Below are 13,289 nucleotides of genomic sequence, written 5' to 3' on the forward strand. Positions count from 1 at the left end.
GTCTTATTTATTTTCTTTCTGTTATTAAGAGCTTGCAAGTCTGAGTTGTTTCTAAAAGAAGGACATTTTTTAATGTTAGCGCATGAAGGTATGACTACCTCTGCTAATGGCCATATTGGTGTCCATGTAGGGCTATTTTCCATATTGCTATTTTGATTCACAGGTGTGTTCTTGTATAAGTCATGTGGTTAATATTAGAATGCAGGAAAGAAAGAACAATTGTTGTTCCAGTACTAAGTATGTTAAGTCTCTCCATGGCATGTATATTTGTGAGCCACTTCTGATGCTATACAGTTCTTTCTTGGGAATGTACTTGCTAGCTGACAAAAATCCTAGTGTTAGAAGAGACTTGCATCTGTTAGCAGGTCAGATACAGCTATGCTAAACTGCTTTTGCAAGGTTCAGATATAATTTTTCTGGGCTTGGTACAAGTAACATATTCATGTCTCCTCCCCTGATCCCCCTGATCCCATCCCATTCATATAATCTCAAGAATTATGAAAGAGAGATTTTATTTCTTAAATTATAAAAATATACTATAATACTAATGAGTTAGCATCCTGAGCCCATGTCTGTTTGGGCCATGCAGATCTGAGATTATTGGCTTACTGGTGTCTAATTAATGAACAGATGCAAGTGTCTAGTTATCTAATAGCCATGGGTTGTCCCACCATGTGGGCCAAAAAATTCACACTAGTGATATAACCCAGACTTAGGATAGAGTTTTCTGCAAATCCAAGAAAACATTCAGGTTTGCAGGAAAATCTGAGCTTTAAAAAAATGTATGGGGAGAGAAAAAATACCCAAATCCCCCTGGGCCTGGAAACAGATTGGGAGCCTGTGAAGATGGACCAAGACTGGAATGATAGTCCCTATGACCCACTCCAGTCAGTATCTTGGCTGCAGCATTCTGTACTAATTGAAGTTGTGATATGAATTGATTCTGCAGTTTCCAAAGAAGCCAAGATATTTTAAGTACAAGTCTAAGTAAAAGTCTACTAAGGGAGCAATCCTACTCTGGTCTATTCAATTAACCTTACTGAACAGGAAAGTGTTCTCTGGATTGCAATGTAAATAGCATAAAAAGCACCTTTTTCATGTAATAATAATTTCTTCATGTTTGATTCTCTTCTTAGTATCTAGATAAAGTGGAAGTTGAGATGCGAACATGCGAGGAGCCCCGGCCACCCAATGGACAATCTCCCATTGCTCTAGCTTCAGGCCAGAGGTTAATATTACTTCTGTTTAGTAACTGTTTTTGGGTTTGATATTACTTCCATGTTCTCCTCAGGACTGATGTCTTCCTCCCCACCCCACCCTTTGGGTTCTGTTTGGGAAGCTGACAGGGTGTAAGAGTCAGTAGCAGCAGCAGTTACACCTAGAGCTAAACTACACAAGATGCTGATTTGTATTTGATGTTTTTCCAGTTCAAGGTATAATTGGTCTTCACTTCGAGAGCTTTTGATATTTTCCACCTAGGCCTGGAGTAAGAGACTTGGAAGCTTGTGGGGTGAGCTGACACAAGAGTTTCTACCTGCTGGTCACTTACAGTGCAGTCCTAAGGAGAGTTGCACTCTTCTAAGCTCATTGGGTCCTCAGTCTTTATAACCTATTATATTAGTCATAGTTGAAATATATAAATTTGATTAGAAAATTACTTCAACGTGTAATAAAATTAATTTTTTTTCTTGTACAAATCAGGCATAAAACTTTGAGTGGTACCACTCATTGTAAATTTTGAGAAGTACGCGAACTATTAAGTAGCATATACTTAGTAAAAGATTTTAATGATTTTTTAAAAAAAAATTATACAACTTCTGGGGTATCATTCAACTGTATTAAAAGCTCATATACACGTAATTCAAAGAGCTGGTATTTTGTTTGGGATGTTAAAAACAGCCCTGAATCAGAGTAATGTATTTCTGAGGCAGAGCTTTTGAAACATTAATTGGGCTCCCTTGGCATGTTCAAATGCCAAATGAAAAGGAGAAAGGAGCCTTGAGATCAGAATGAAAATGAAGTGATTCAAAAGAAGATCCCATTGTATAAAATATAGCATAGGATACAGCTTAATTGTACTTGAGAATACTATGGTTTTTCTAACTTCGCTACTGTACATACCTTAGAAAATAAATATTTTTGTGGTGAGCAAGATTTATTCATTGTGTGGCACTAAGTACATATGTACTATTCTGTTTAATGTTAATCATAGAATTATAGAGGTAAAATGACGTTAATCACCTGCACTGAAGCAAGGTTTGCCACACTTAATACATACCAACGGATTCATCTATATATTACAAGAATGCTCTCTTGGGCAAGCCCAAGATATAGTGTGCTGTAATTACTAAGTAGGAAGTAACAGGATTCACAAATGCCCTAAGTGTCTGTAGAGTGGAGTAGAAATGTATTAACATATCCAAGCAATGTGAATACTTAAATTAGGGCATACATTTTGAAGAAGACAACCCTTACCAGTAACCTAAAACCACAATATGGCAGACACAAAATTGATGCTGCAGAAGGCACATCCAACCACACAATAAAGATCCTTGTGCTGTGATGGCAGCTGCTGCCAAAGCAATGCTTTTAAAAATCCACATGACCGAGCAAATGTTCAGTAGCCAATCAGAAGCCTTTCTGAGCAAAAGCCCCAACTAGCCCTGCCCACTTTCTAAAAACACTTGACAGGCGCCAGGAAAGATGTTGGCAGGTGCTATGGTGCCCATGGGCACCCCACTGGGGACCCTGCTCTATCCTGTAAGGTTTTGAGTGTTCAAGCAGATTTGTCAGTCATATGACCGTAGTGATTTACTTTCCCTTTTAATATGTGGCTCACTTCACTTGTTGTTATCTTGAGCTATCCAATCTTCAGACACTTTGGGTGTGATGAACTTTGCTCACTTTCAATCCCTGCTTGTGGGTTTGGCCTAGATATGTCAGTCTTTACATAGCTGATATGTACAAGATCTTGCTTTTGTACCCAAGGTAAATAACCTTCTGGTTTTTTTCCACGCCCAGGATTTTAAATTGGTATGTTTCTAATGGGCCCTGACCTGGATGGCCCAGGCTAGCCTGATCTCATCAGGTCTCAGAAGCTAAGCAGGGTCAGCCCTGGTTAGTATTTGGATAAGAGACCACCAAGGAATACCAGGGTTGCTGTGCAGAGGAAGGCACTGGCAAACCACCTCTGTTAGTCTCTTGCCATGAAACCCCCCCCCCAAAAGGGGTCGCCATAAGTCGGCTGCGACTTGACGGCACTTCACACACACACATGTTTCTAATGTAATAGACAACTACAGTTTGCCACTACGTGAACAAACCAGGGGTGGGCTCAGGCTTGCTCTGATCTTCCTTCCAGTACATCCAGATAATTAGATACTTTTGCTTTCACGGTAAACCATTGTTAGCCATTACATGTCAGCTAGTAAATTATAGTTTTTGTGTTTTCTGCAAACTATTACATATCATAATGGTAAATATGGACTTCTGTGAAATTTGGAGTATATGGTTGGATTGTTAAATATGCCAGAGAAGGGGGAGGGGAGGTCTTCCCTCTAGGCGTGTTCCCATGACAGTGAACCATAGCTAGCCGTTATGTCTGAACCAAATCCATTCATTATCATGTTCAAAGCCGTACCACTGTGGACATATTGGATGGTTAAGCACCACAACGGTATGAATTGCTCCTCTGTATTTTATTATTCAAGCATTAGAGCATCACTTAAAATGTTTCAATACAAGCACAATTAATACAGTTAATGCCTTAAAATATGCTGCTATAATTATGTTAGTATTATTCATGGGTAGGGAGAAATCCAATATGAACTGTGAAAAAATATAATCCTGGAGGTCACTTAAAGTTTTCCTTATGTCTATGTGTGTGAATATGAATCAGTCATCTAACAGTGGTATGTGTACGTTAATCAGCTGAACTAAAATTTTTTACTCTGGAGCACTATCATATTAAAAAAAAAATTCCTTCCCTACAGTGAATATGGCTTTGCTGAGAAGGTAGTGGAGGGTATGTTTATTGTTGTGAATTCCATCACTATCAAGATTCACTCCAAGGCCTTTCATGCATCTTTTGAACTGTGGCAACTCCAAGGATACAGCGTCAATCCCAATTGGCAGCAAAGTGACCTGCGCTTTACTCGTATTAGTGATTCCAATAGAGGGGAGGTAAGACAACAAACAAAAGACATATAACTTGGAATATATTCTGCAGACTCACAAGGATTTGTAGATTTTGTTTGAGTTGACTGAAGAGCCCTGCTGGATCAGACCAGTGGCCCCTCCAGTCAAGCACCCTGTCTCACATCATGGCCAACCATTTACTCTGGAGGGCCAACAACAGTGAACAGAGGCCAAGGCATTCCCATGGTGGCACCGTTATTCAGAGGCTTACTGCCTCTGAATGTGGAAGTATTTCCTTTTGTCTATCCTGAATTTCTTGCCCATTGACTTCTTTGGATGACCTCAAGTTCTAGTATTTTGGAAGGGGAAGGAAAAAGTTCCCTTTGTCAACTCTCTCCAGTCTGTGCATAGTTTTATAAACCTCTCTCACATCCCTACTTAGTCATCTCTTTTCTAAAGTGAACAGTTCCAGACTCTTCAGCCTATCCTCATAGGAAAGGTATTCCAACTCAATCATCTTGGTTGCCCTCTTCTGTACTTTTTCCAGCTTTCTGTTTTGATATATGGTGACCAGAACTGCAGGCTGCACCAAAGGTCTAGGCTTTTAGACTTGGTGGTACTTTTCCTATCTGAGCTTCAGTTAGTTTAGTTTTAAAAAGCTTCCAAGCATCAGCTAGGATTTTGATTCTGAAGTCTCCCCAACTCTTTACATCTCTACATCTATGAGCCAAGGCTCTAGTGCTGATTTTTTGCCAGCTGCCCTTTTGAAAAACGTGAGTGCTTAGGATTCTGGCTTTTTTCTTTTAAACATTCAGTATTGCTTTTCTGTCAATGTTTTTAAAACATGTAGCTGTATGTATTTTTAGAAGCTCAGCATCTTTTCTCTTTATGCCTCTCTCTTCTCTGTGTAGGTTTTAACGTTTAAAGAACTTACCTGGCAGACACTTCGGATAGAGGCAGATGCTACAGATAATGGTGATCAAGATCCCATCACCACACCTCTAAGGCTTATTACCAATCAGGGCAGAATCCAAATATCCCTTAAGAGAAAGGTGAGAATAATTTTTCTGCTGGTGTGGTGAAATAGCCAGTATGCAAGACTTGGATTCAGATCAGGTTATTCTGGTGTCTTTAGGACTACTATTGAAAAATTGGGCTAAACTAAGTGTAATTCTGGAGCTTTGTCAAAGGAATGCCAAATGTGTATTTTGACCTTTAAACGGGTCGCAGCTCCCCCCCATTGGATTAGAGCTGTTGCAGAGGGGAAGACTGTCTTCTGTGGCACTGTTTTGCTGCCTCCTCTCCCAGAGGAGAGGTAAATTGCAGGTAGTAGCAGGGCCTTGTACAGTGTAACCCCCACCATCTGTCTTCAGTTACACTGTCAGACAGAGGAGTCACCTCCTGCTGATGCTGTTGGCATATGTTTTTGCAATAGGCCATTTAATCAACATTGTGATCACCAGCAGCAACCAGGAGTTGATGCTTTTGGCCCAAATGGTTGTGTTGACTTTCTTTCTTTCCTTATTTGGGAGCTAGACAAAGGACTGCAATGTGGTGGCATCCAAGCTAATGTTCCTCCTAGATGACTTGTTGTGGGTATTGACTGACTCTCAGCTGAAGGCTATGATGAAGTATGCAGAGTCCTTGAGTGAAGCCATGGAGAAGTCAGCCCAGCAGAGGAAAAGTTTGGCTCCTGAACCTGTCCAAGTAAGCAGCACTGTCTGTATGTAATGGCATCTGGTGTGTTGAATAACAGCATAATTGGCATAGAACCGTTAAGAGGTTTGTAACTAGATATAAGACATCATCTGTCCACCAACTGCTTAGGATCTCCATTTGAACACACCTCTAGAATTAAGGTCTTCTGTGATGATGCCACAGTTGTGGAACTATTTACTCAAATGTTATTTATTTATTAGATTTTTAACCCACCTTTTCCTGACCAGGGAAATGAATCTGGCAGTGTTCAGATATTTGCATTTTATTGCTAGCTCTGCTTATTTGTTTTGTTGCTCTTTGGATTTGATTATTTTATCACTTTTTAACAGAAAGGCAGGATGCATTTTTAAAATGGTTTCATTTTTGCTTTGTTGGGTTTGTTAGTTTTCACAGAGGGGTGTTCAACAGATAAATTTATTTGACATTGCTGAATCCAAATCCAAGCTTGCATAATGGAAGATACCCTTGTTTGCGCATTGATGGTGTCTGTAATGTCACTGGATTCCCTTCTCCATCTGTAGCCTGCCATGACACATCCCATACTTGTATTAACGATCTCTCCCAACCCCCATGATCAGGAGTGGTTTTTCAGAAGGTGCAAAGGGATATAGCAGGAAGAGGAAGACGGGAAAGCCCTGTTCCAATGGCCAGAATTCCACTCAGCATCTCCACTCAGCATCATGCAACTACCTCTAAGTTATAACCCTTGAGTTGTCCCCTTGCAAACTATTTTTTCATATACAATTAAACAGCATCTGTCCCCAGCTTTATTGCAAAGCTGAACAGTCTCCATGCTTGAAGGATCAATGTTTTTGTTTGGCCGAGCTTTGAGATCCATTAGCTGGATTCAGTTGCTATATGGCTCCCCCAGGATGTGGAACCAATTACTTACTACACACTTGAACCATACATCGGGGTATCTCCCCATACAAGTACAACTTCACATCTGAATTACAATGCCCCAAGGTTTCCAGGGTCAAACGTTACAGCTGAGACCTGGTTATGGATAGTCAATGGTAATGCCACCATTGAGGAACGTTGAAGCGGAGAGAGGCACAATTGATCCTTCTTATTCACAATTTAAAAATTTATATCAGTATTCTTATTTATGACCTTAATAGAGAGAAGGGTCTGCAGTGTACCCAAGGAGAACAAGAACTAGACCATTTGCCTTAGTAGGGGGCCAGGCCTCACAGGGTGGGAACGTCCTGGAAAACAAGATGGAGTAAGAAAACTAGGATTGTTATGAGAGCTATATTTAAGCCAAGGAGTACTGGGTAATAAAGACTTCTGGTGGTTCCAACTGGTCTTGAGTGAGCAGTTTTCAGAAATTACCACGATCTAGCCAAGGATCTACCAGAAGATAATGATTGCCTTTTGCCCACCCCAGCCCTACTGCAATGTTATCCTCCTTATTTTCTCTTTAGTTTCTGCTTAAATAGTCGATTACAGTAGGCTAATTAACTTTTTAGAAATTCTGGTTGTTGGGCTAGCATATGCATTCTGGGTTTTTTTATTGTATCTTTCAAATTGACTTTCTTCCAAATTTTGTAAATTCATGGTTCTGTAAGCAGATGGAAAATATATGACCATTTTCTCAGATTGCAAGAGCTTCATAGACAGTAGCTTTGTATTAAAACTGGTGAAACTCAGAGGAGAGGCAGATTAAAACTGAATGTTATGTATAATTTGCTTCATCCACAGGCCTCAAAGTGATGTTTCAGAATGGGTAGTCATATTAACCCTATCCCATATTTCCAAATCGAGTTACAGTCAAAACAGAAGTATTATTCCTGGCTTGCTAATTTACAGTTTGGTTCTTTATGGAATGAATTTATGTGCTTAATTAAACTTTGTCTGTTTAAATGATTTAAATATTGCCTCATAGAAACTCTCAATGTGATGAATTTCACAGTCTGCTCTGAGTAAAGTTCAGGTCACATGATGGTGAATAGATCTGCCATTGCTTTTTAAACTGCAGATGGCTGTCACAGGAGGTCTAGTTTGGATTGAAACTTCAGTTCAGGGAGTGGGGGAGGGAGGGGTTAACTCTTTCCCCTGTTTCAGTTTTGAAATCTCAGAAATTTCCTCTGAGTTTGTTTGCCACACAGAAGGGCAAAATCAGGAGACCTGTTCATTGCTCACTCATCTTGTCTAGTTGAACCCATGGAGAGACATTGAAATGAAGTTGTGTGTTTCAAAACCCCTTTCCCCTGTTTATTGTATCAAATGGTGTGAGAGCCATTGTGGTGGATAGAGTGGTAGAGTAGGACCCTGGGCGACCCGGCTTCAAATCCTATCATGCAAGCTCTCTGGGTGACCTTGGGCCTGTCACAAACTGTCGGCTTGGCCCACCACACAGGGCAGTTATTAGAAAATGGAAGAGAGGGGAAATGGTCTAAGCTGCTTTGAGTTCCAACTGGGGAGAAAAGAGAGAGAGAATTAATTAATTAATAAAAAATAACTATCTCTGCAAAGTACCATTTGAGATTTTTCAGTGCAAACTAAGATGCTGCCACCCAGAAAAAATAGGAATCCCATTGTGCCCCTTTGACTCAAATTTCAATACCTTTATTGACATACCATCAAGCAGTCGATCAAGTAAAACCCTTTGACTCTAGACTGATACCTCTGGGCTTAATTTCTCTATGTTACAGATCACACCACCTGCTCCCACTGCCCAACACTCTTGGCCTCAGTCATTTGGGAGCAGCCCAAAAGCAATCAGCCAGTACTTTGAGAAGCATGACATGAAAGAGTCTTCCTACCATCTTCTCATCTCCCGCTTGGACCTTCACATCTGTGACGATAGTCACACTCGTGAGACAGGTACCTGATGCTGAGCTATTATAGGGCTTTTTCTTGCTGAGTGGATTTGGGTTTTCATAGTTCTCATCTTTTACCTGTGTGATTGCTCTCCTACGGTTGCCATATATCACTTCTCCCTAAATCTTTGATGAATTCTCTGACTGGTCTGTTCTTTGCTCTTATTGTTGTTCCTGGAATCTTTTTCCAGTTTATCTTTTTCTTTTTTCTTTGTTCTGAACAGTTAGAGCGCATGCTTTTCATCAGCTTAATTATCTAAAGCTTTATGCATATATAAGAAATTACCCTCTCCCTATCCAATGTCATTAAATGCCACAAACACTTTTTATTGATAGTTGTAGTCAGGAAGACCAACACTAGATATGACTTCTGTGGAACTAAAAAACAGCAACAAAAAAGTAATATACGATCCTTCCATCTTGCTATCCTCTTTCTTTCCAAAGGACCCCAATTTGTTTTTATTGAAGTACATAAGAACATAAGAAAAGCCTTGCTGGATCAGACCAAGGCCCATCATGTCCACCAGTCTGTTCACACAGTGGCCAACCACCAGGTGCCTCTAGAAAGCCCACAAACAAGACAACTGCAGCAGCATCCTGCCTGTGTTCCATAGCACCTAATATAATAGGCATGCTCCTCTGATACTGGAGAGAATAGGTATGCATCAAGACTAGTATCCATTTTAACTAGTTGCCATAAATACCCCTCTCCTCCATGAAAATGTCCACTCCCCTCTTAAAGCCCTCTAAGCTGGCAGCCATCACCAAATCTTGGGGCAGGGAGTTCCACAACTATGTGCTGTGTGAAGAAATACTTCCTTTTATCAGTTTTTAATCTCTCACTCTAGATTTAGGGATAACTCACCTATTAGATAATTCACAGTGGGTAGCCGTGTTAGTCTGTCTGCAGTAGTAGAAAAGGGCAAGAGTCCAGTAGCACCTTAAAGACTAACAAAAATATTTTCTGGTAGGGTATGAGCTTTCGTGAGCCACAGCTCACTTCTTCAGATACAGCTAGAATGTGAATCAGAAACCACAATATTCAAAAACCAGTGGGAGAACATTTCAACCTTCCAGGACATTCTGTTGCAGATTTAAGAGTAGCAGTTCTCTTACAAAGGAATTTCAAAGGGAGATTGGAAAGAGAAACTGCTGAATTACAGTTGATATTCAAACTAAAGTCAATGCATTTACCTGGGCTGAATAAAGACCTTGCATTCACGGCTCATTACCAGTGCTGATTTCTCCACGCCCATTTCTCCCCTGAACATCACAGACTCTTCTGCATACCACACCTAATCCCATCATGCCTGCTATTCACATTTACATACTGTTAACATTTACATACTAATGCTTGTCTGAATTCACTCTCCTCTACTTAAAGACAGATGGATTCACACTCTAGCTGTGTTTGAAGAAGTCACCTGTTAGAGAAATAATTTTTGCTCTTTAGAAGAAACGTAGTTCACTGTAACAAAATAGAATGTATACTGCAGCTAAGGGGGCCTATGAGCATCTAATTGTCCTCCCTTCAGGTGAAAAGATTTTTGTATGGGCAGGTGCTTTAAATACAAGTTTATGAATTAGGGGTTTTTTGACAAGAAAGTGATGGTACCTGTTCAATTGTATATTTGTGTTATTTTGATAAATATTATTGCATTGATTCATCGTATTTTGGACAAAAAAGGAAAGTATCAGTGTTATAAATATATAAAATAGTATCAACTTCCCTCCCATGTTTCAACTGACAGACATTTCTTCGTGTGTATTAGCTGTATTCCCAAGAATAGTTTAAGACGCCTCAATGGAATCTAAGCTGGATGCCAGGACTTGGTGGTATTCTATTGTAAAAAAAGAGGATAGGATTAGTATTGATTATAAAATTGGGGTGCTTGTAGCACTGTGATTCAGCATCCTCCTCTGTCATTATTAGAATCCCGTACTGATGCCTCTCAGAGAAGAATGTCCACTTTTATCATTCTAATTTTTCTCATATATGACTATGTGTTGCCCTGTGTTTTGATATTAATTGTTCCATAATACCATAGGAACCTCCAGGCATGGAATAATGGGAGGTGCAATGCAGCTAACCTTCAGGAGGATGGCTTTTGACTATTATCCTTTCCATTGGGCTGGTAAGAATATTTCATTAATTCATTTTGTTTCTAGGACAGAGCAGAACAAATGAGTAACCAGGATACATTTCTTGTGAATAAATACTGATGGTGTAGAAATGATCTAAGATGCAGTAATGGGTAGCGATGTGACAATAGCTTTGAAAACATTTTTGGTTTGAAACCCAGATGGCAAGATGAGTTTGGGGATGAAATGGGTGGCACTGGAAAGAGAATACTGCATGCAAACAAACGTATTTGTCTGGAAATATAGCAGCAAATAATAGTGACACAAGGTTCCAATATAAAGAAAATTATTTTTAATGTTTGTTTGGGAAAAGTGGCTCCAATCAAATATTCTCAAATGTGAGTTCTCAAACGCTTGAGAAGAAGCTCAGAGAGGGAGGAGTACTGTTATTATAAAGTCTCTGTTTGGTGCAGGGGATAGCTGCAAGCACTGGGTGCAGTACTGTGATGCCATGGAGACCCGAGAACAATGGGCAAAAAAGTTGGTGGATGAATTCCAAAGCAAGATGGGAAATCATGCTGAAGAAATAAGCTCTTCATTCTCTAAAACTGCAGCAGGGGAGTCTCCCTTCAAAAAAAGACCAGGTAACACACAAGACTTACATTCCATGCACAGGAATTCAGTAATTTGTGGGATCGTGACAATGCCCTCTATACGAATGAAGTCTTGTTGCATATAGTTTTTGAAACCTCTGCCTTATGTTACGCCAAAATAGTTCAGGTACTGTTTTGAAGCTGTCCAAGTTAGGGACAAAGTACAATAAAATAAAGGTACCACTAGAAATGCTGCCCATGTTAAAGTTTTGCCTTAATTCTGGAAAGGTTCCACCATTTATATTTGTGCACTACAGAGGCTGTGCTATAGAAAGCAGATTCCTCTTTTTTTTCTTTCCAAGCTGCAGGTAGAGATGTCTCTAGTAGTCTGAATTTGGGCTAGTCGAAACCAAACCTGGAATCTGTCTTAGAAGCTAGTGCTGACTCTGGCATCTGCCAAATTGCACATATCTTGCAAGAGTTTACTTTGTGCATCAGCAGGCTTGCAGAAAAGGGGAATGTCCCTCCCTTACTATTAAGCTGGGCTCTACTTACCAGGTTACCATGACAACAGTCCCCTTACCTCTCTGGTAACCATCAAAAAGAAATAAGGGGAAGGAAGGGTCAGTGATTCACTTTACAGTGGGCCTGCCTGTTAATAGAGACAATACAAGTGGCAGCTTGGGATGGAAAAGCTCCAGGGGGGCTGCGGTATGGTAGATGGTGTTTTTACTGTTCTGCCTGCTTCTCCTCCCTCCTTCCCTCCTCTTTTCTGGCGGCGGGGGTGGAGTGGCAGCGTTATACATCTAGCAATTCCTAACAGAATTATGATTTGTGTGAATAAGCATTCTTTTGTGGAAAATTCTGAAATTCATAATATGATCTGTTCTACATCACCTAATGTGAAATTAGGGCTTTGGACATTTAGCACCTATAGCCCCTGCGAATGTGTTGGGGAAGGAGTGTGAGGGGCTTGCTCCTTTACCTTGCTGGAACCCAGTGCAAGGTGAAAGAAAAGGCCCTGTTCCTCCTTTAAATACTCTGGCTGTGCATGGGTCAGTGGTGACCATGAATACTTGCTTCTTGTGAGCCAAAATTTGTAGAACCTTGCCACTGAACTGTAAAAATCAATGCCCATGTTTCTGGAGCTGAGGTCAGGATTTGCATGAAAACCAAACTATCTGTATTTTAAAAATAACAACATTCACTTACTCTGTTTTTTTCTGAGAATGTATTACACTTCTTCCATAAATGTCTTCTTCTTTGGAGTCAGTGTCTTGTATGTGTGTGTGCACACACATGTGAGCGAAAGGAAAAGAGAGCATGATGACTATAGACTTGTTTTAGTGTATAATGGCTGTTTGATGGAGTTCTATATTCTGATGGTGTTTAAACATGTCTTTAAGACAGTACTCCTAGTTCCCAAAAATGCTCTCCAGAGAAAGGTGTAACTCCAGTGAGAGCACTGCCTCCTACTGCAATTGCGCTCCAGCAACCTGCATGGAATAGACTCCGATCCAGCTGTATAGTTATCCGAGTAGAGGATTTGGATATTCATCAGGTAAGTTTTAAAAAGTCATAGGTGGAGGTGAGTGTAACATGTCTAAATACTGTTTCCATTGCCTTGCCCTGTTAAGAATTATTACATCCAGTTATATTGGGTGGAATCCAGCAGTCCGTCAGCAGGAGGCACTGATGGCCATGGATCTTTCCTGTGCTTCCCTCCCTCCAGCAGTCCCAGCTAACTCCAGGAAAGTTGATTTATGGCATTGTGGGACTCACTTAGGCTAATAACCTCATGGATTGGGAGCTGCACTGTCAAGGGGGAAGGGGACAAAATTGTGTTCCTGTCTCATCCTTCAGTGGTGCTGCATTGACAGGAGGAGGAGAGGGTGATTTCACCTTTCTTCTCAGTGACCCCCCCCCCCACTGG

At 40.5% G+C, this 13,289-nt stretch overlaps 1 protein-coding gene across 1 annotated transcript in view; it reads left to right on the top strand.

Annotated features, from left to right (window-relative positions):
- BLTP3A (bridge-like lipid transfer protein family member 3A) overlaps positions 1-13,289 on the top strand; it is a 55,830-nt gene that overhangs the window by 28,945 nt on the left and 13,596 nt on the right. The window contains exons 4-11 of the mRNA XM_056845226.1: positions 1,137-1,228; positions 3,993-4,182; positions 5,049-5,189; positions 5,674-5,844; positions 8,514-8,685; positions 10,730-10,816; positions 11,237-11,407; positions 12,763-12,917. Of these exons, the coding sequence (XP_056701204.1) occupies positions 1,137-1,228; positions 3,993-4,182; positions 5,049-5,189; positions 5,674-5,844; positions 8,514-8,685; positions 10,730-10,816; positions 11,237-11,407; positions 12,763-12,917 (1,179 nt within the window). The remainder of the gene's footprint in view (positions 1-1,136; positions 1,229-3,992; positions 4,183-5,048; positions 5,190-5,673; positions 5,845-8,513; positions 8,686-10,729; positions 10,817-11,236; positions 11,408-12,762; positions 12,918-13,289) is intronic.

The sequence above is a fragment of the Euleptes europaea genome, chromosome 2, assembly GCF_029931775.1.
Source record: "Euleptes europaea isolate rEulEur1 chromosome 2, rEulEur1.hap1, whole genome shotgun sequence".
Taxonomy (NCBI): Eukaryota; Metazoa; Chordata; class Lepidosauria; order Squamata; family Sphaerodactylidae; genus Euleptes; species Euleptes europaea.